We start from the raw sequence: 23,726 nt of genomic DNA on the forward strand, positions 1-23,726 counted from the left end.
ATTTAGCACTACAAGCGTCTGAATAATCAGGATGTAAATACGGAAGTGAAGAAATCGCATTCATTCTCACAGATTTGTCAATTTGACATGAGAGAAACAAAAACATTTTATTATTTTGGATACATTTGAAACAGGGAAAATGACACACAAGTATGGCAGCTGTGTTGAAGAGAAATTCACGAACAAGATCGTCAAAACGATTCTGTAAGGAAAAATTTTGCTGTAAAACTGAAAATACAGAGGCCCAATATTATTGCGAGGAATGTGACACAGACCAATGTATTGAATGCGACGAAGCGATACACAAAATAAGTGTCAAATTTGAATTTCACGATAGAAGAAAGATAGAACCGCCTCCTTTCGAAGATTTATGTCAGATTGCTAAAGCTCAAAATTTGCTCGTCTGTGAAGAAGATAATTTTGCAGATTTGAGATGTGAAGTGTGTGCCTTAAATTTCTGCTTCATTTGTTTTGATTATTATCACAAAGGCAGCAGAAAAACTCACAAAAAAATCTTTTTCAAGGAGTTCAGACAAAGACAACTACAAGACCAACTGAACCATCACATTAAACCTTCTAGTCCATTACAGGGGGCAGATGACAGTTTAACATTTATGTCATGTCCGCAATTGCAAGATCAGTACCCTGATTTTAGTTCACAGCAGACAGAAATTTCTGAATTGGAATCACATGCCAATACTCAGAACGAAAGCATGAACTCATTTAGCAGTGCTAAATCCGATCATAGTCAACCAAGTAGCATTCCAGATATTTGTTTATCAGCAGGGAGTGAAATGTCCAACATTGAAGCTCAGCTTGCTGAGAGCATTATAGATCTAAATGATCCTTATGACAACATCAAGAGCTTCATGTTGATAAATGATCAAGAAGTCATACAGGTATTCATGAGATAAGATTGTATTTATGATAAACAGTGAAACCTGTCTAATCCGACATGCACTTGGACACAAATTTCATGTAAGAATAGACAGTGTGTCAGATTGCACAGTGTAAAAAACATGGAAAATAATAAAGAAAGGATGAAAAAAAAGGTCGGAACACACAGTGAAACAGATTGCACTGGTGTCAGATTAGACAGTTTTTTCTGTAAATAACTTCCAATTTGATACATTACGTGTCAGTCAAGTTTCAATTTTTTATATATTTTTCTTTGAAGTTTTTGTATATACAGTCAAACCTCAAGAGTTTTAGAAGTGAACTGAATGGGGTTGAGAAAAAACTTAGAGATATCTGTGGATTTGAGATATCAAGAGTAAAATACTTAAAGAATAAGTGGTTGGGACTTCCAAATCACTTCAACATATCCAAAGTATTCGAGATATTGGTGTTCAAGATACCGAAGTTCAACGGTACTTTTTTTAGAATCAAAATTGTTCATACAAACAAATGGATGGAGACAAAGTTATCACTTTGTGTTTACCATGTTTTACAGGCAACGCAAAGAGAGACAGTATTATCCATTTATAATAATTCTCTATTATACATTTACAGTATTGATTATATGAGAATTTTTTTGGCCCTATTATTACTATAATAAGAACTAGAGATTGCCTGTGTAGCTCAACATATTGAGAGAAAATTCATCTGTTTGTTGTATTTGAGCAACTTGACTTATCTAAAAATATTTACTAGGTAACTGCAAGTGTTTAAAACAAGGGTATCAAGCCATTCTTCATTTGGCAGAATTAATAGCACATCTCATTTTAATAATTTAGTATTTATATGGCCAGTCATGATTTTTTTTTTTGGAATACCAAACCACCCAACCCTATTTGAAATAAATTAATTATTATCATATAAATTATTATCATTTTTATTAGCTCACCTCAACGAAGTTGGGGGAGCTTATGTAATACCCTCGGCGTCGGCGTCCCAGGTTAAAGTTTTTGGAGCAGTTTTCTTTTTAAGTACTTCTATGCCCTATATATCAATCAGAGATGCATGGAGGATGCTTCTAGTGTGTTTCATTGTACCTGTCAAAGTTTCAGATGCTGCAGTTTCAGCTAAAGAATGACCAGGTTAATGTTTTTGAAGCAGGTTAAGGGTTTGGTGCAGGTTGAAGTTTTTGGAGCAGGTCTCATTTCCAAGTAACTATAAGCCCTATATTGACCAAACTTGCATGGATGATACACCTAAGGATGCACACTACTGGACTTGCTTCAGATGCAGGATCTGACTTACATTTTCCGTAAAAGTGACCAGGTTTAAGTTTTTGGAGCAGATCTCATTTCCAATTAACTATAAGGCCTATCTGAACCAAACTTTCATGGATGATGCATCAAGGGATGAACACTCTCAAACTTGCTTCAGATGCTGGATTTGACTTGCATTTTCTGGATGAGTGACTAGTTTTAAGTTTTTAGGTAAGTCCATTCCCAAGCAGCAAGCCATATCAGACCAAAATTGCATAAATGTTGCATCTAGGGATGCACACTACTAGATTATTAGTTTAGTGTGAGACTTTGCCTTACTTAAAGACAACATTCGTTGAGGTGAGCTCTGTAATCTCTGATTACCTATGTTTAAAACTGTTATGCATTAATTTCCATTAAGAACTTCCATTCTCTTAGAGTTTTAAGGTAGACTATGATGTACTATAATGCAGACCTTACCCTTGATCACTGTACTCAAGTCATTGTACTCAGAGGAGTCAATATTGTTCAAATAAGTACATCTGCATAATTTTGGAAAAAGCATTTCTAAAGAAATATACCAGGTAGTTGCATAAAAATCTGGAAATTCCTTATTTCTTCAAATTTTTATTGATTTTAATTTTACAGATAGAGGATGAGGAAGAGTTTGCCCAGCGTCTTGGATGTGACAACAATGAACTTGTTAAAGTTGTGTCTATATTTGGCAACACAGGAGATGGCAAATCATTCACACTGAACCACACATTCTTTGGTGGTAAAGAAATTTTTAAGACCTCTTCACACCAGTCTTCATGCACTGTAGGAGTTTGGGCAGCATTTGATCCCAAGGAAAAGGTCATTGTCATAGACACAGAGGGTCTCTTAGGAATTACATCCAATCAGAATCAGAGAATGCGCTTACTGCTGAAGGTTCTAGGAATATCTGATATCATAATTTATAGGTCCAGAGCAGAACGATTGCACAATGATATGTATCAGTTTTTGTGTGAGTCTTCTTCAGCCTATACAAAACATTTCTCAGAGGAGCTAGAAGCCACCGCAAGAAGATGTAACAAATGTGTGGGCGATCTGACACCTGCTGTCATTATATTCCAGGAAACTGTGAACACAAATGTTCTAACTAACTCAGGTACTACTATTCTTACATTACTTGTATTGGATTGTAGACTAGATAAGATTTCTATTTTAATCTATCTGTTTTATTGACAAGTTATATCATATTTCACAGAAATCTTCACCTTGGATTAAGTACTTCAAAAATCACATAATAACAGTTAAAACTATGCACGAATTAAAGAGAATGTTTACAAATTTACATTCAACTGTTATTCTTACATTCAGCCAATTTTTTTATCCACTCATTATTTCATCCCTGAAATATTAAATATAGCAATAAACAAGCTCCATACCATCAGTGTATATCTATGTTTTTGTCTGACAAGTTGGAAGATTTATTAAAGAAGAGCAAAATAAATGTTATTTTTATGACATTATATAAAGTATGCAATGTGCATTGAATTTTTAATATTATACTTTCATGTAAATCACTTGTGCAGTAGAACTTAGCAACAGTCAAGATTGCTTGACAAAGGGTGATATTCAAAAAAAAAAAACAAAAACAAAAAAACATATATTGACTGTGAGGAATATATTTGCACACTTCACCTTTATTTGTATAAAGCATTCAGTATAACATAATAAATACTGTACGTAGTTGAGGGTAAGATTGAGGATTTTTCACCCCTCAAAAACCATTGTCATTCTTGGCTGCACCTCAGCTGGTTTTCTTGGGATGAAAATTTTCACTGTTACCCTCACAACTACATGCCATATTTATATCTTGTAATACTCCTTTTTGCTCTTTTTAGGTACAGACTCTGCTGAGAAGTTTATATGGAATACATTCCGTCAACTAGAGTGTACTATGCATTTTAAGGACCTGACCTATGTAGGGGTACGAACAGAGAGACCCCCCACAGATTTCTCCAGGTTCCAGACTGTCATGTCTCAGCACTTATCAGACAAGACAAATCGTGCAGCACGAAAACCAGCAATTGTCTTCAAAACTCTCAAGGTTTGTATATCTAGTACTGTATACAGGGTTATTTTCGCTCTGTGTTATTTTCACCCTTTCACACTTTGAAACAATTCTACACCATTTTAAATTCGCTCAGTCACAGTTCTGTTTAAGAAGTAATACTGTCATCTAGGAATTCTCACCGTCCTAAATTTGCTCACTTGTGTTGAGGGGGAAAGGGGTGAAAATACAATGGAGGTGAAAATTTCCCTATATACAGTATATCATCTGAGGGGGAAAAATGTTAGATTCTATTTTTTATAAAAAAAAAAAATATATATATATAAACTTAATTGTTGGAAAATGGTAGTTATATATAAATTTAGATTAAAATTCTGCTCAACATCTAATATAATGAAAGATAACAGTCTTATCAGGGACCAACCTAGACCCAAAATTTAGGGAGACTTCACTTCTCCCTCAGAGAAATGTAGGGAGAAGTTTTGAATTCTAGGGAGACTTTTTGGCGTGCGTGGCGCACAGTGATCATTATTAAACTTTTTAAAAATAAAAAATTTCATTGTTTTTTTTACTTAAATACATTTCAATATTTTTTTCTGTAATATTTAAACAAAATAAAAACTAGTGCTAATTGTAACGGGAACCGTTACAGATGTTCCCCAAACGGCTCCCCAATCCCTTATGATGCCCCATTCCCTACAAGCTTCAATAAATTAGACAATACTTTTGTAATATAGATGGACACTTTATTTTTAAGGGTATTTCATTGGAAAACTACTCCGATATAGCCATATGGGTATTAACCAATCATATTTCAGCGCATATGCTTGCACATGTTTTCAACATTTTTCACATTAAATTTCTTATAGTGTCTCACAATACATACATTTGTGTTAAATATTAAAGAATCTCATTCAAAAATAAGAGAGATGTACCCCTTTAAGTATTAGCCAATCAGAATTCAGCATACGCGCATGCATGGCCTTGTATTCAATTTTGATAGTATCATAATGTAGGAGCTCTATGTGCCTATCCATGTCGTAAATTTCATCCTGTTTTGTTGAAAACCAAGGGAGTTATAGACATTTAAAGTTTCAACCAATCAGATTGCAGCACACCTGCATGCACGTGTTTTCAAGAAATTTCCTATATAACATGTTGTAGCACCTTATAATATATACTTATATTCTAAATTTCAAAGTATTTTGTCAAAAAACAAGGAAATTATTGAGATCTTTGTATCAGCCAATCAGAGAAGAGCGCACGTGCATGTGCGTGAGTTCACGCTAATTTGACCATGTTATCTTGTCTAGACTACTAATATATCTTTATATTTTGAGTTTCAAAGCAATTCATCAAGAAATATAAAAGTTACGGCTTCATCAAGTATGTCAGTCATTTCACGCGCGCGCACATGCATGCATGTGCGCGCAAAATGACCTTCGTTCCGAACACCTACACAACATGCCTATTAACTCTAAAAAGGTTTCATGTCAATCGGATGAGTGGTTCTATGAGAACACTCCCGGACAAAAAAGTACCGGAGAAGAAAGTAGAAAAAAAGAATAATGATAATAATAACTAGTTATAATTGTAACGGGGACCGTTACAGATGTTCCCCAAACGCTCCCCAACTCCCTTTTGGTGTCTTATTTCCTGTAAGCTTCATTAAATAAGGCAATGAAGTATATTTGTCGTTTTTTGCATTTTACGCGCGCGCACGTGTATGCATGTGCAGTATGACCATGTCATCCCATCTATTCTATTAATGTATCTTTATATTCTCAGTATCAAAACATTTTATCAAAAATATATAAGTTCCGGCTATATCAAGTATACAAGTATACTGGTCATCTTAGCATTGCGCACACGCGCACCAGCATGCATGTTCATAATGACCATGCCACTTGTCTACACTTATAATATGTCTGTTTATTCTTAGTATCAAAGCTTTTCATCAAAAAATATAAAAGTTACGGCTATATTAAGTATATTGGTTATTTAACACATTGCACGCGCGCGCATGTGCATGATGTCCACATCATCTTGTCTACACTTTTAATATATCTGTATATTCTTAATATCAAAGCTTTTCATCAAAAAATATAAAAATTACGACTATATTAAATATATTGGTCATTTAACACATTGCACGCGCGCGCACGTGCATGCATATGCATGCATGTGCATGATTACCATGTCATCTTGTCTACACTTTTAATATATATAAATATTTTGAGTATCAAATCATTTCATCAAAAAATATAAAAGTTACGACTATATCAAGTAAATTGGTCATTTTACGATTTGTGCGTGCGCGCACGTGCGTGCATGTGCATGTTGACCATGTCAACTTGTCTACACTTTTAATATATCCTTAAATTCTGAGTATCAAAGCATTTCATCAAAAAATATAAAAGTTACAGCTATATCATGTATATTGGTCATTTTACGCATTGCACGCGCACGCACGTGCGTGCACGTGCGCGCAAAATGACCTTCGTTCCGCAAATCTACATAACATACCTAGTAACACTAAAAAGGTTTTAACTCAATTGGATGTGCAGTTTCCGAGAACACTCGCGGACAAAAAAGTACCGGAGAAGAAATAAGAATTAAAAAGAATAATAATAATAACTAGAAACTCATTACTAGTAATGAGAAGGTCTTCCGTTATACCACTTCCTGTTTGCATGAACATGTCTTTTCCAACGTCGATATTGGCCTGAAACTTATGTAAAAACAAAATAACTTAAAAAAATACTTTTTTGCTTCGTTTCCTGTCACGACCGGAAGTAATGACGACACACGATTTTTACACGAAGCAAATGAACTGATGACTGACTATAAGTCCTGAAAGTTTTAGACTTCAGTCTTTTACTGTTGCCGAACAATTGTGGGAAAAAATTCAAATTTTGAGGACAGGAAAACACACGACCGGAAGTGAACTGAATAAAAATCTCTGAATTTTCTCTTGACTTTTCCAGTATCTACAGCATGTGTAAAAAACATTTCAAATACTTACTCGTATCTATAAGTGATATTTATGAGAAAGTTAAACCACGAAATAACGTAGTTTATCTCCTAAAACCGGAAGTTTAAAGTTCTTTTCCGGTGGAATCTAACATTTTTCAAAACAGCGAAAGGGAAGCAAGAAAGTGAGGAAAGTTTTAATTTTAAAAAGAAAAGTTGAAATTTTCGATTTCTTCGATCACTTCCTGTGATGACCAGAAGTGACGGCTGACGCTTTTAACCCTATGTGTTTTGCCTTCTCACCAAGTTTTATTACTCCTATAAGTTTAGTGTCTTACTTTCATGCCGTTTCCGAGATATCGCTGAAAAAACTTTTCATTTTGGGGACAAGAAAACACGGAAGTGAACTTTACTAAGATATTTCACGTCACTCTAGACATATGCAGTCTCAATAACATATATAAAAATCATTAAAAGAACACTATCTATAAGCGATATGTTGGGGAAAATTCAAAACCCCTATTATGTAGTTTTTCTCTTATAACCGGAAGTTGTCGTTTTTTGTTTCCGGTGGAACCAACACATATCGTAACTGTGAAAAAGATACATTTATATGATGCAAGTCTTATTCCAAAAGAGAAAAGTTGAAATTTTTGATTTCTTTGATCACTTCCTGTGACGACCGGAAGTGACGACTGACGCTCTTAACCCAAATGGTTTTGTCTACTCCTCAAGGTCTAATACTCCTAAAAGTGTGGTGTCTATATCTCTTACAATTTCTGAGATCTCACTCGGACAAGTTCTCATTTTGCGGACATTTAATCGCTCGACCGGAAGTGAATTTTACCAAGATATTTGACGTTACTCTAGACATTTGCAGTCTTGATAACATATTCAAAAATCAGTTCAAATACGTTATATATAAAATATATTTATGGGAAAGTAAAATACTCAAATTATGCAGTTTTTCGCTTATAGCCGGAAGTTGACGTTTTTGTTTCCAGTGGGACCAACATATTTCGAATCTACAAATAAGATGCAACAATGTGATGAAAGAAAAAAATCAAAAAAGGAAAGTTGAAATTTTTGATTTCTTTGATCTCTTCCTGTGACGACCGGAAGTGACGGCTGACAGATTTAAACATATTCTGCAAACATACTTGTCATGATCTATAATCCCTGAAAGTTTGAGGTCTTAATCTTTTACCGTTTCTGAGATATCGTCCGGACATGATCTCTTTTGAAAAAACGGAAATTGGACATATCTGACGACCGGAAGTGAATTTTGCAAAATCCTTAAAAATGTTTTTAGTTTATTTTAATTTTCATAATCCCTGAAAGTTTCAAGAAAATCCATTGAGCCATCTCTGAGAAATCGCTTGAACAAAAAACGGGAAAAAAATAATAATAATAATAAACAGTAGAATCACTATAAGGTCTTCCGTCTGAAACGAAAGACCTTAATAACTAGAAACCTTGTTGCCATGGCAACAAGAAGGTCTTCCGTCCCTTCTCTGTCTTCATAGAAGTTGATTCCTCTTTAAACAACATGTTATGTTGTGCATTCCCTGTCACACCTTCATACAAAATTCCTTCGCCATGCGCTCGGCACTTTGAAGTGAAAGTTGCGGATATTTTGGATGAGACCTTAAAAACCGAGGCCACGTGTCAAGGCTGGTGTTGGCACAGATAAAGATCCCTCATTGCTCAATGGCCCTGAGTGCCGAGTAAAAGTTTAAATTTGAAGCCCTTCACCGCGGTGGTCACGTCTCTATATGAGTGAAAAATTCTCGAATGGGACTTAAAACAACATACAATCAATCAATCAATCATACATAAAATATAATTAAACGTTTATATTTTGAAAATATTGCAAATCTGGAACGAAAAAAAATACGAAATATAATTTTAGGGAGGGGGGAGGACCTATGTTCCAAAACATCTTTGTGTGATTTTTTTTAAACTTTGAGATTCTCACACTTAATTGTACAAAATACAAAATTATGTTAAATATTTTTTTTAATTTAAGACCTACATGTATCTACACTATTTTGTTTTATTTTACCCGATTTCATGCATTTCAGGTTACCCCCCCCCCCCCCCCCCCCCTCCCTGAGTCAGCACCACACACGCATAACAAAATGATTGACACTTCACGTGAAAGCATATTTTTTCACATACTGTTTCAAGTATACAGATTTTTATGTGTTTCATTGTGTTAATACACTGTATTCCATTAATTAACCATACCTTTATCCGCTAAGTCGCTTTGAGCTCTTAATTATGGCGGATCTTGCTCTAAACTAAATGTCATTGAAGTTACCTCTCATTTGAAATTGCTATTTTTATTTAATCAAGATGAGAAAATAATAAATTCTACTTTCAAAATATAATTTGACAAATCTCCGATTTGTGATTCAATTGCATAGGTACCTAGCTACATTAACATCTTTACCTTATTTTGTCATATCACACACATATGCACATTAATTAGTGCAAAATTCAACTGCAAACTCTTTATGAAGGAGTAAAAAGACACAGTACCATTGTGAAGTCAAACACCATTGCTCTGACGTTGAACGACATAGCCCCCCCCCCCCCCCCCCCCCCACTTAAAGATAAAATATTACATTTGAGCCCAAACAACAGTGTGAAAAAAATTGGACATTCTTGGGATTGAATAGTGCAAAATTTAACTGCAAACTCTTTATGAAGGAGTAAAAAGACACAGTGCCATTGTGAAGTCAAACACCATTGCTCTGACGTTGAACGACATAGCCCCCCCCCCCCCTTTAAATATAAATAAAATATTACATTTGAGCCCAAACAATAGTGTGAACAAATTTGGACATTCTGGGGATTGAATACGAGTTGCCCGCGTGAAAATTCAACATGCTTACCATTACGCCATCAAAGACCATCGTATCAAAGTAGCAAGCATAAATATCTAGAGTACGGATTAATCTATTTTGAATAAATTATATATTTAGCATTCTGATAAGATTCTCTATTTAACCTATAAATATCATAAAAAAATAATGAAAAAGAAAAAAGTTCAAAAAACTACCCTTTTTAAATCACTTCCTGTGACGACCGGAAGTGGTGACGACACACGAAATGTTTCCATCACACATCTACAAATCACCTTCTATCATACCTGAAAGTTTCAGACTCCTACTTTTAACAGTTTCCGAGAACATTCACGGACTAGATTTTTAGTGGAAAAAGTGAAAAATCGTAATAATTCGTGACCGGAAGTGAATTTTTCCAAACTTTTTCAATATTTCAAAATGGCATGAGATAACACATCATTCCTGAAAATTTGGCTGAAAATGATTGAGTAGTTTTTGAGATATCGCGATTTGAAAAGGTCAGAAAAATAAAAATGAAAAATAATAATAATAATAATAATAATAATAAGAAACAGTAGAATCACTATAAGGTCTTCCGTGAAGACGGAAGACCTTAACTAGAAACTCATTGCAAGCAATGAGAGGTCTTCCGTCCGATTCTGAAAAAAAAAAAACGAAACTTCAAGCTGAAAAAGTGATAAAAGAAATTCAGACACTCTGAAGATTTAACCCTGGTCGTCAGTGAAAAAATCCAACGTGCTAACCATTCACCATTCATCTTTTTGCATCACTTCCTGTCACGATTGGAAGTAACGGCGATACAAGATTATCTCACGATTCAAATAAACTGATAACTGACTACCAGTCCTGAAAGTTTTAGACTTCAGTCCTTCATTGTTGCCGAGCAATATTGTGAGAACGAATTCTAATTTTGAGGACAGGTAAACACGCGACCGGAAGTGAATTTTATGAAAATCTCTGACTTTTCTCTAGACATTTGCAGTATCTACAACATACATAAAATTAATTCAAGCACTTTATCGATAAGTAATATTTATGAGAAAGTTAAATATAAAAATAACGTAGTTTATCTCCTAAAACCGGAAGTTGACGTTTTTGTTTCCGGTTGAATCATACATATTTCATAACAGCGAAAGAGATGCAATAAAGTGATGCAAGTTTTAATTTAAAAAAGAAAAGTTAAATTTTTTGATTTCTTTGATCACTTTCTGTAGCAAGTGGAAGTGACGACTGACGCGTTTAACCCATATGGTTTTGCCTACTCCTCAAGGTCTATTACTCATAAAAGTTTGGTGTTTTAATCTTTTACCTTTTTTGAGATCTCGTGCAGAAATCTTCTCATTTTAAGGACAGGAAAACACGCGACCGGAAGTGAATTTTTGAAATATATTTATGGCTACTCTAGACATTTGCACTCTGAATAACATAATTAAAATTCATTTCAAAAACTAAATCTATAAAGAATATTTATGGGAAAGACAAATACTCAAATTATGTAGTTTTTCTCTTATAACCGGAAGTTGTCGTTTTTGTTTCCGGTGGGACCAATATCTTTTAAATCTGCGAAAAAGATGCAATAAAGTGATGCAATTTTTAATTAAAAAAAGAAAAATTGAAATTTTCGATTTCTTTGATCACTTCCTGTGACGAAAGGAAGTGACGGCTGACGCTTTGAACCCAAATGGTTTTGCCTACATCTTAAGGTCTGCTGCTCATATAAGTTTGGTGCCTTAATCTCTTACCGTTTCCGAGATCTTGCTCAGACAACTTCTCCATTTGAGGACAGAAAAACGCGCGACCGGAAGTGAATTTTACAAAGATATTTGAGGTTACTCTAGACATTTGCAGTCTGAATAACATATTTAAAATTCATTTCAAATACTTTATCTACAAAAGATATTATTGGGAAAGAAAAATACTCAAATTATGTAGTTTTTCTCTTATAACCGGAAGTTGACGTTTTTGTTTCCGGTGGGACCAACATATTTCGAAACTACAAAAGAGATCTATGCAATAATATGTTATAAGTATTGATTTAAAAAAAGAAAGTTGAAATTTTATGATTTCTTTGATCACTTCCGTAAGCGACCGGAAGTGCTGACGACAAACGAAAAGGTGATTCTGTTCACTTATAAGTCATGCTCTATCGTCTCCAACAAGTCTCCAGTTCATATCTTTAGCCATTTTTGAGAAAAAGGGGCGACAAAATTGCATTTTAAAATCAGAAAATTGTCCATAACTTGGCACCGGAAGCCAATTTTCAAAATTCCTCCAAGATGTATCAAGTTCCCACAGATGCGCATTATTCCTGAAAATTTCATTGAAAACCACTGAATAGTTGCTGAGAAATCGCGTGCACAAAATTTAGGAAAAAAAATAAGAATAATAATAATAATAAGAAACAGTAGAATCACTATAAGGTCTTCCGTGAAGACGGAAGACCTTAATAATAATAATAAGAAACCGAGTAAAAACAATATGTTCCCAAACTTCGTTTGGGGAACATAATAATAATAAGAAACAGAGTAAAAACAATATGTTCCCAAACTTCGTTTGGGGAACATAATAATAGTAAAAGTAAAAATAATTAAAAATATTCTTTAAAAAAAATTTTTATATTTTTCCAATTACAAGGTATCTAAATATCTAGCAAAATATATAAAACAATGACAATGTAAAAGTTTCTAATTGATAAACTTGTTTATCAAACTTTTTTTCATTTCTTGCATAATAGTATGCACAATTAACTTTTAAATGATTCACACGTTTTTCTCTCCTCTCAGGGTTAGATTTTCAGGCTCTTGGCATAGTCATAATTTTGTTATTTTCTCTTCAAAATTCGTTTTCAATATTCAATTCTTTCTCTAAAAAAAGTTTTGGTGCACTACTGCATGCTGATTGAACTACTTATGTTTATCAGACATGTGTAATTTCTTAGACAGTTAATAACTCTACAATTTAACAGTAAAAATATGTCTGTATTCAAAGCATTTATTTATTAATTATTTGACAATAAAAAGATCTAAAATTATCTCCAACATCTTTGGCATGACATCGATAGCTGTCGAGCTGTTTTGCGTCTTGTTGTGTATAACTTGAAACAGTGGACTTTTTCATACACGGAAGCGTAAAATCGACAGAGTATTCGATGCATTGGTCATTAGTAGCAAAACAGGTGCAAGTGCCCTGCTGTTTCACTTGTTTCAGTAGTAATAACACCAGATTTATAAAATAGTGATGATACTGCCACATTTCTTAATAGATTTTTTATGATTTTCAATAAAGGGGTTGCAAATATTAAGGTGACGTAAACTTCTCTTTCGTGATAATTTATGGCGAAGTTTGGAGCTCAAAAGCAACTATTTTGCCTCAGTCACCCCCTAGGTTGGTCCTTGCTTATAAAGCTGAGGGCTCATATTTAATTCCAAAACAGATTTCATTTACAAACTTGAGGGATATATTGATTGTAAAAGGTCTTGTATTTGACTTATTTGAAAAAAATTACATTTGATGATTTTTCTTGTAATTTTGCAATATAGAACCTGAATGAAAAGTTTAATGGGGAGGTGGAGAAGCCAGCATATGGGACATTCCCTGATCAGCTGTTTTCCTGTTCCATGAAATGTCTGTCATGTGGGTTAGTACACTTCTAAACTGTCGTAAAATGTGGAGAAAGAATCCTTGTTCAGAAAAATGTCAGTATATTTCTGGTAGCAAGGTATTATTACAAATGACTTTGACAGAGCTGGAATTCTTTTTATGATATGATAGAAAAAGATTTTTCCTTAGGAATTGTTGAGGGTTACTATAACCCACGCTACATGTTGTGGGGGGGGGGGGGGGTAGAATGTTTTTGACCCATCCATCACTGATCAGTGAGTCCATCAGTCCAGTTTTTTTTGTCAGCGCAACTCCTCTTAAACCACTGCACAGAATTTCGTCAAACTTTGCAGATATTTAGGACACAGTGTGTAGATGTGCATATTGCCAGGAAATTCTGATTCCTTTATTTTTGCTCTTAGAGTTTTGGCTATTATTGAAGAAACTTTCCAGTTAGGTAATAAGTAAATCCAGTGTAATCAATTTTTGTAATGAAATTTTATGTGAAATATTTTATTACCTTAAAAGACCCCTATTGATTTTGAGATCAGAATGTTGATGATTCAACACACACACACAAAAAATCTTGGAGAGAAGTACACAAAAAGTTCTCCCCCCCCCCCCCCCCCCCAATTTATATGACTACATCATAATTTTGCTTCCATCAATAATTGTCATACGTTGGACATTGACTGATACCCATTAACAAATCAAAATCACTGAGGAAATGAACAGTTTGTCAGCATAACTCCTGCACTGAATTTCCTGAAACATTGTAGTAGGTATTTCAGACATAATGTGCAGATTTGTATATTACCAAGAAAACTTGATTCCATTATTTATCTAGAAACTTGAGCCCAATTAAATTTGTAACAGACAAAGATTTGAATATCCTTATATGCAAGAAGTTTTGACCTGATGATTTTTTTGCAAGTAATGCCCCTTTTTGAATTATACTGTGTATTTAAAGTGCACCTTACCATTCATTATGTGTTGCATTGTCAAGTTGGGGGGGGGGGGGGGGGGAGGGCATGGGGTATGTGAGCTTGGTCATTTTTTCTTTCATTAGGTGAAGTTTTTAAAAAGTATTGTTGTAAATTTATATCATAATTTATTTGCTTGTTTTATATATATTAGGGAGGGTTGTACAAGGAGTATGAACCATGATACAGACACTGAACCCCATGAAACTGACAAGCGATGTAAATATCAGCATCAGTTTGAAAACAAAGTCTATTTATGTAAGGTAAGATCTTATTGTCTCATGAAACAGACACACAGAATCAGTTTGAGAACAAAGTCTATTTATGTAAGAAAAGAACAGAAAAAAAATCAACACTGAAGCTTCTTAGCGAGTAAAAGAAGTTGAATGATACTTGAGGAAGTCAACTCAGCCTCTAATTTTTTTTATACTCTTTCAATTTAAGTTTATTTGTAGCAATTTAAGATTATCATTATTTCCATACTTGAAAATCATGCACACTTTTTCCAGTTAAAAGCTTGCTTTACTTAAAATCTCTCTGTTTCAGTCCTGTTACTTGTCTGGGAAAGAGCATGTTGTCATACCAAAAACATCAGAATCACGAGACAGTGCATGGAGTGGGCTCATCAAATACATGTGGGCAGGGTAAGTGGTGCAGTATACTAAATAATTATAGACAGAGTTAGTAGTTCAAACCAAGTGATTCAGACTCATCAAATACATGTGGGCAAGATAAGTTGTTTAACTTAATCAAATACAAGTGAGTGGTTTCTCATTACCAGGAATCTACAATTTAATTCATTCAACAACATCAAATGATGTAGATGGGGAAAATGGTTCAGTCTCAACAACTTCATTTTGGTAGAGTTCGTGTTTCAGCTTAATTTAATTTGCATGTTTAGAATAAGCAATTCAGCTGCATAAAATACAACATTGAGGTGTTTGGTGTAAGTAGTTTTTAATCATTGTATACATGAGGATGAAGTATCTGTTTGGTTCTCCATCAAATACATGTATATAAGGGTTGAATAAATGTATTCATCCAAAGCATGTGGAAGGGGACATTTTACCCCCTCTCTCTGGTAACAAAGTTGTAGGGGGTATATGGGAATCACTGTGTCCATCCATCCATCTATCTAGCTGTTTGTCTGTAGAACAAAGTCAAGATTTAGATTCTTTTCTGATTTATATCAAGTGGTTTCCAAACCAAACTTGGTGATATGGTACAAATGTTGATAGTTAATTAGATGCTTGCTTTGATTAGGGGGAGGGGGGTATTGATCCTATAAGGACCACTGAATATACTTGTATGAAGAATTTTTATTTAATCATTGTATTATTGTAATATTTTTCTTACAGGGAAGTATTGGAGTGTCCGAGTTGTGGAGTGATATTTCGAAGTCGTCAGAACTGGTATGGCAATAAAGACGTGGAGGAAATAGTTCATACTGAGATACGCCATGTATGGCCTGATGTAAGTTCCTTCTTCTGATGTTTCCAGGGAATACTGGGTAGATTTGTGGCAGTTTTTAAGAAATACTGTGTAGTATTGTTGCAGTTTTTAAGAAATACTGGATAGTATTGTGACAGTTTTTAAGGAATACTGGGTAGTATTGTGGCAGTTTTAAGGAATACTGGGTAGTATTGTGGCAGTTTTAAGGAATACTGGGTAGTATTGTGGCAGTTTTTAAGGAATGCTGGGTAGTACATGTATTGTAGTAGTTTTTAAGAAATACTGGTTTAATAGTATTGTGGCAGTTTTTAAGGAATACTGGGTATTATATTGTGGTATTTTATAAGGAATATTGGTTAGTGTTGTGGCATATTTTTTAGGAATATTGGGTAGTGTTGTGGCAGTTTTTTTAATGTACATGTATATGAATCTTCATATTTATGCATTGAATTTCAATATAAATATAAAAATATAGATTTTGGGAAGTATAAGAAATAAGGCTGGTGTGATAAATATGTGTTTTAGTGATAATTAAGCCCTCACAAACTGTTTAACAGATTTTTATAACATAAGTTTGTGAGTATCCAATGTCTTAAATAAAATGTCATAGACAATTTGCTACATGCACAATTTTATGTTGTCCTTTTTAATCAAATTCAAGACCATTATTCCAGAATATGGAAAAGACATCTTTGGAGGAACTTTTAAAAAGGTTTAAAAATTTGATTTGAAATCCAGAATATAGGAATCAGTAAAGTGTTCTTTTGGATTGCAGGGTTGTAAGATGTTACAAGGAACCAACAATGCTGCTCGCAAAGTGATTGATAGTTTCCATTATATAGCAGACTCCATAACTAGTGTGGGATCTAAACCTACAAAGGTGATCTCTGATTGGATGAATGATCGTATCGCTCCTGAGTACTGGGTTCCAAATTCACAAATTTCTGTAAGTATTTCAGTTGCTTTGTCATGTTGTATGCAAAAAAAAAAACATACTGTCTTTATTGTCATACATCTCCAGCAGTAAAGTTCTATGGGTAAGTAAACTGTTATTAGTAGTTTGTTTTGTTTATTGTAGGAGTGCCACCAGTGTTCTAAGGAATTAGAGAATGAGCAAAAACACCACTGTCGAGCCTGTGGTAAAGGTTTCTGTGATGACTGTAGTTCTCAACGGCGACGAGTTCCAGAACGAGGCTGGGGGGAAATGGTCGTCAGGGTGTGTGACAAATGTTATGGTGGAAAAAAATTGTCAGGTGTGTAAATTCATTGTTCTGTTCAATTATATATAATTGCTGCTGTTTTTCAGTCAATATGATGATTTAGCCCTGAGGAGTACAAAATTCACTGAGCCGCGAAAGCGTGAGGTGAATTTTGTATTCCAAAGGTGGCTAAATCATTGTAAAAAAGCAATTATTGTTTTATTTTCTGATTAAATGATACAAACTTGTTCAGAAATCCATGCCATCTTAACTTGTTTACATTTGCTGAAGTCTTAGCCAAAAGCAGTGAGAGAAGTGGGGTTAAAATAAACATAACAAGCTGTATTGATTTGGAATTTCTTAATCTATTTAGGTGCAATGTAAAAAAAAAAATGTCAGACACATAACATCAATTTTGAAATTATGTAAGGGGGGGGGGGGCATTAGAAGGAAAAAAAATTGACAACTTACCTGAAAAAATCTTTGATATCTCCCCTCCCCCCTAAAAAAGGGAATTCTCTAAATTTCAAATTTTATTGGGGGTGTTGGGTGTTAGGGTCCATCAATATTTGGAGGGATTTAACTATGCTGTTTCAAAAGGAGGGGGAACAGCCTTTCAATGAACATTTTCATACTACTTAATTAATAGTAAAAATTGTTTAAAAAAAAGGGGGGAGACACCTGAGTGGAAGTTTGTTGGAAGTGAAATAACTTTTCAGAACTTTCTGTATTAAGCCACAGCTTTTTTGTCCATTCTACTTCCACAAACCCGTGGCTGCCTACTACAAAATTCCCTTAAATATTAATGACACATTCAACTAATGGAATAATGATCTGACACTTGAAGTATAACCAACATACATCAACTTGCATTTGAATTCCTGTCTATTACTGTTAAGCTTTGTAAGTATTTTAGAATATATTTTACTTGCCTTTGTTCATCAGGATCTATCTTATTTTTATCAATAAATATGCCATGCATAGCAAACATGATTTCATTATGGGTGCCTCCATGTTAATGAACCTGAATTTGCCACAGAATGATATCATTGGTCAAGATTAATCTGGCATCATTTAATAAATATTCAGTGATTCATTCACAAGAACGAGAGAATTTTGTATTTGGCAGTTATTGGTTTGTGGAAATTGAATGCCAATGGACTCAAAATCCGTGGCTTCTGACATTGTATTTTTATCAGTTTGGAGGTTCTCAATCTATTTTTAGTCCAGTGTGAAAAAAAATAAGTCCTCATATTCACCTGGAAGGTCAGGTAAACATAATTTTTTTTTTTTCTACAATGTTGGATCTCAGCTCAGAGAGCTAGGACTTAAATAAAAATCTGACACTGGTTTCAGTAGTCTTGTACATATGAATCTTCTGTGAACCAGTTCTGCTTGGTGTACAATATGTACAGAAACCTTTTTTTTTTCAATACAACACTGAAGTTATAGAACTTACTTATCACTTGATAAGTAAGTTCTTTAATTTCAATGTTGTGAATGTTCTGCATACTGTAAATGTACATAAATTAAACTCAAAATATAGCAAAATCTTCCTCTTCTACTGATTAGGGGCAATATGACACAATTGTGTCTGAAAAACAATATGTGTTACTCCTAATCATACAGTAGCTTGTTTGTGAATTATAGGTGAGAAGCACCGCAAAAAGGGCTAACTTTAATATGATAAATGCTAAAATAGTAGATTTAAAGTATAAAGATGGGACTATTTATGTACAGTCAAACTTCATTATCTCAAACTGGATGAGACCGAGAAAAAACATTGAAATATTCGAGGATTTGAGATATAAAGAGTTAAATACAAAAAGAGTAATTAAAACTTGCAAGTGACTTCGACATATCCATGATATTTGAGATATTGGTGTTTGAGACAAGGAAGTTCAACTGTATTTCAAAACTTTCAAAATAAATTTGTTTCAACACCAAATAATAACTTGTTGTATGAGAATTATCATTCTTTAACTTTTTGATAGATTCAAATGACAGCACAAAAAGCAATTCTCAGGTCACTGCTAGGAAGGTGGGAGAGGTCGTGACCTCAGCTATAAGTGTGGCGGCGTCCACACTTAATTACCCTATAGGTGAGTACCAATTCTAAGGTCACTGCAAGAGAGGTGGGAGAGGTTGTGACCTCAGCTATATGTGTGGTGGCATCCACACTTAATTACCCTATAGGTTAGTAAATTTTAAGGTCAGTGCTAGAAAAGTGGGATAGGTCATGACCTCAACTCAAAGTGAGGCGGCTTCTACACTAAATTACCCTATCAGTGAGTACCAATTCCCAAGTTACTGTTTGAAAGTAGGAGAGGTTGTGACCTTGGTTATAATTCTGAATTCCTCTACAGTTCATTACCATGTATGTGGGTTGCTGCTAGAAAGGTGAGTGAGGTCGTGACCTTGACTAAAAGTGTGGCAGCCTCTACACTTAATTACCCTATAGGTGAGTACTAATTCTCAGGTCACTGCTAGAAAGATGGGAGTGGTTGGGACCTCTGCCATAAGTGTGGCAGCCTCTCCACTTAATTTACTCTACAGGTGAGTACCAATTCTTAGGTCACTGCTAGAGAGGTGGGAGTATTCGGGACCTCCATCAGAAGTGTGGCAGCCTTTACACTTAATTACCCTAAAGGTGAGTTCCAATTCTCAGGAATAATTTCACCCTGCTGTGCTGCAGGTGTGAGTATATGTTTACACATCAGTAGGCCTTTTCACAAAAAATCTTACGACTAAGATTAAAATTTAACAACTCTGTAATTTCTTTGTTTAAAAAAAAATCCCTAAAAATTATTCACAATACATTTTAGTTTAACAGAAATAGAAGTTTTTTTGTGACTTACCATATCTTGGATACTTTTACGAGAATTAGAAAATTTTTGTTTTAGTCAGATATTTATGGAAAAGGTCTACAGGCAATGTGTTTTTCAAATATACAGACCAGTTGATGAAAAATGATTTTTTTTTTTTTTTTTACATAATTTTGTACCTCTTAGATGGATTTAGATTTTGATGACACCTGTAGTTTAGCAGTTTTGACTTTGATGTTTCATACTCCTTAGTCATTTTGGTAAAGGGGCCTGGACACAGTTGCATTGCCGTTTTTTTTTTTGTTGTTGTTGTTGTTTTTTGCATTTTTAAATTTCTACTTTTATTAAAAAAATAACTTCAGTTTAAAGATTTCAACTTACATGAAAATTGTTAAAATTCAATGACAAGCACATTCTTCAAAAAATATGTCAAATATCATTGGCACAAGCTCTGTTATTGTTAATGTTTATGTTTTACCAGGTGTGTTTCAATTTGTTTCACATCACTGACCACAAACTGACAATACTGGCGAGTTAAGAACTACGCACACTAATTCTCGATTCCCGCCTACATTTTACACCCATTTAATTCAATACTAATTACAATTTGGCCATAAAATCTTTGTTGAATGCAAAGAAGAGTTCAATGGTAATTGATTAATAATTTTAATACCAGTGTAAAATATTTAATTACTCTTAACACCAGCTCTATTTATAAGGGGGTTAGACGATGTTTTCCATTGAAATCAGGCTTGAAATTATCATCTTATTTTAAAATTTTTTGGATGTGAATAAATGTTCTTAAAATCTTTCCTTATGTTTTATGCATATAAAATTAAACATATGTAATTGATAAAATACAACATTTAAGTGGTAAAACCCCTTTGAAATTGGTGAAAAAATAAGCATTTTTGTCGTTTTTTGTCTGTAAATGTATGTTCCCCCCCATGAATCACAAAAAACTTTGGTATGAATTTGTGAAATGACAGTCCATATTACCTGTAAAAAGGAATTTTTGTTTCTTGGGGGGGGGGGGGGATGATGTTTTAAAAATATTTTCTGTTTTCTGTTGATTTCTGTAGTGAAAAACACAAGTTTTACCAAAATTATAGAGTTATCCCTCTCTGTTTTCCCAAATAAGTAATGTTTTATGAAAATTCATAGAAATATTTATATAAATATGAAAAATCATTCATATATGTTAACTTTTGAAAATTGACTTCGAGGTAGGCGGGAGAACAATACTATCGTTCGCAGTTCTTTGCTTTCTCACATTTCTTCTCTAAATTTTCTGGATTACAGTTTTAATATTTTCTTTAATACACAACAAATTTTCCACTTTTCTTAAATATCAAGAATGAAGTTTATTACATGAAAATGCAAGGAGGCGAATAAATCAAATGCGTCCCTAAATTGGTAGTTGTAATAATTTCCGGATAAAAGGAGTTTCTAAATGCATTTTCATAATATTTCAGTGTGAAATGCTCTAGCAACATATAAGTTATGATATTTTACTGAAACTTTTAGAAAATATTAACTTCAAATCTGTGTCTAAGCCCCTTTAATTTTCCCAATGTTCTTACAGGAATGATTAAAGACACAGCTCGACCTGCATACTGGGCACCTGATGAATCAATCAAAATGTGCCATGTCTGTGAAGAACCATTTGGCCCAAAACTTCGGATCCACCACTGCAGAGCTTGTGGACAGGGTGTCTGTGAGAGTTGCTCTCCTAACAAGCGCCCTGTTCCAATGAGGGGGTGGGATTACCCGGTCCGCATATGTAGAAAGTGTGAGAACAAAAGGGACCATCTGTAAACATTTTCATCATTCAGCCACAGGCTTTAATGTTAATTCTTGTTTCCCCAATAAACACAACAAACAAATTCGACTAAAGCAATAATATACATTTTACCATGAAAGAGGAATAAATGAAAGATAGTTATGAAAGATATGGTTGGTATGAGGTTGTAACCTCTCCTAGTGTTGTTATTTTACATGTTATTATCACCAGGATGATGAAGACATGTTATCTCAGACTTTATCCTTAATTTCATTGTCCTTTTTTTAAGTCCAGGATTCATAATGTACTTTAAAGGAGACTTTTACTTTATGTCCAGGTGCTAAGATTACAGTTGATACTTTCTAAACAGGTGTTTTTTTAAAATTATTTTTTATTGTAAATGGGAAAGTATCATTTTTTGACATATCTGCTGTGAGTAATAGTTGCAGATTCAAGACAGGAATGTATTCATTGTTGATTAAGATGTGTAATGTTGAACATTATGTTTTCACACATGCCTTCCCTTAGGATTATTTATGATAAGGCATGCGTATAGTATAAAGTATGCTATACGTTTCATAATTACAGGATTTATACAAGGCCTTGATTCAGTTCTTTTTGGCAACATCTTTCTCTGTAATTGGACAAAATTAATAGTCACCATACTGCTTATATTTTACAGAATGCAAAATGTATTCATCTGAGCCATTTTCATCTGGTAAAGGGTACATTTATATGAATGTATTTATACTTACAGTGCTTCAAATGTGTATGTAAGAAAATCTTTTCCAGTGTTCTGAATGATGAAAAGTATACTTGTATAAACTTCCAGGTCCTAATAATTTGCTGATTATAGTGTAGTCCTCGTAAGATTCAGTGTTGAACTGAGGAAATCGGTTCATTTACATGGATAATTAATGAATATTAATGAACATGCAAGTCAAAATGAGGGTAGAAAAAGTATAAGAGTCGTCTTTAATTTTTTTTTTTCACATTTAACATTTTGATGAATGGGAGTCAACTTTGTTTGAAATTATGAATGAGGATATAGTCACCCGTTTGTTGTGTGTAGTTTTTTAAGTAAAAAAAATGACTTTTTATTTTCCTAATCAATGTAGTTCAAGAAAATAGAGAAGTCGTGAGTGTGAACCCCCCCCCCCCCCCCCCCCCCCTTTCTACCAGAGTAAGGTCATTCTGAAGTCATGCCTTCACAGAGTTGAATTGTTAAAACTTTTCAGCATTTGACTTTCTAAAAAATTACCTTAGTTTTGACAATTTTTACAGTAAAGTGTGCCCTCTTATTGAATTAACTGGAAATTCACAGCAGCATTTTGACTCTTGATTAAGTTTGGTGACCTGTGTGTTATGTGTAAGTACTTTTCCTTAACTCAGTATAGCTGTTTGTTCTGTGATAACGAAGTGCAATGGATCCTTTAATTTGTTAGTACATTGTATTGGTTGTATTGATTTCTGATTTAGGACAAAAATAAAATCATAGACTGTGTTCTCTTGTATTATTCACTTTACAATCTTCTTTACCAGGTACTTGTGATATCTTGATTTTGGTATAACTGTCACAAAAAAAAAATTCAGAGGGTTCAAGATACCGGAGTTTAGACTCGGTCATAATAGATTCAGGAATATCAGAATTGGACACATCCCTGTTATTTGACATACTGGTGTTAAAGATACCAATCATTTGTATGTGCATATCTATAAATACAATGTAATTTTCTCCCAGTAACCCCTCACAAACAGAAAATTTGAGAAAAGCAAACATTACACTGTTTATCACAAGGTGCTAGGTAATTACCAAGAAAAGCAGG

General features: G+C 33.9%; 2 protein-coding genes across 2 annotated transcripts in view; one reads left to right on the plus strand and one right to left on the minus strand.

Moving 5' to 3' along the window:
• Nucleotides 1-23,726, minus strand: part of LOC133181828 (vesicle transport through interaction with t-SNAREs homolog 1B-like) — a 206,400-nt gene that overhangs the window by 167,511 nt on the left and 15,163 nt on the right. The window lies entirely within an intron of this gene.
• LOC133181820 (zinc finger FYVE domain-containing protein 1-like) lies at nucleotides 27-23,405 on the plus strand. The gene is made up of 11 exons (XM_061316442.1): nucleotides 27-899; nucleotides 2,802-3,303; nucleotides 4,043-4,248; nucleotides 13,598-13,695; nucleotides 14,796-14,904; nucleotides 15,188-15,285; nucleotides 16,000-16,114; nucleotides 16,869-17,039; nucleotides 17,172-17,346; nucleotides 19,287-19,394; nucleotides 21,703-23,405. The coding sequence occupies exons 1-11, from the start codon at nucleotides 153-155 to the stop codon at nucleotides 21,933-21,935; spliced, it is 2,562 nt and encodes an 853-aa protein (XP_061172426.1). The 5' UTR covers nucleotides 27-152; the 3' UTR covers nucleotides 21,936-23,405.

The sequence above is a fragment of the Saccostrea echinata genome, unplaced genomic scaffold, assembly GCF_033153115.1.
Source record: "Saccostrea echinata isolate AGI-Se365-2 ecotype Australia unplaced genomic scaffold, CSIRO_AGI_Sech_v1 ptg000009l, whole genome shotgun sequence".
NCBI lineage: Eukaryota > Metazoa > Mollusca > Bivalvia > Ostreida > Ostreidae > Saccostrea > Saccostrea echinata.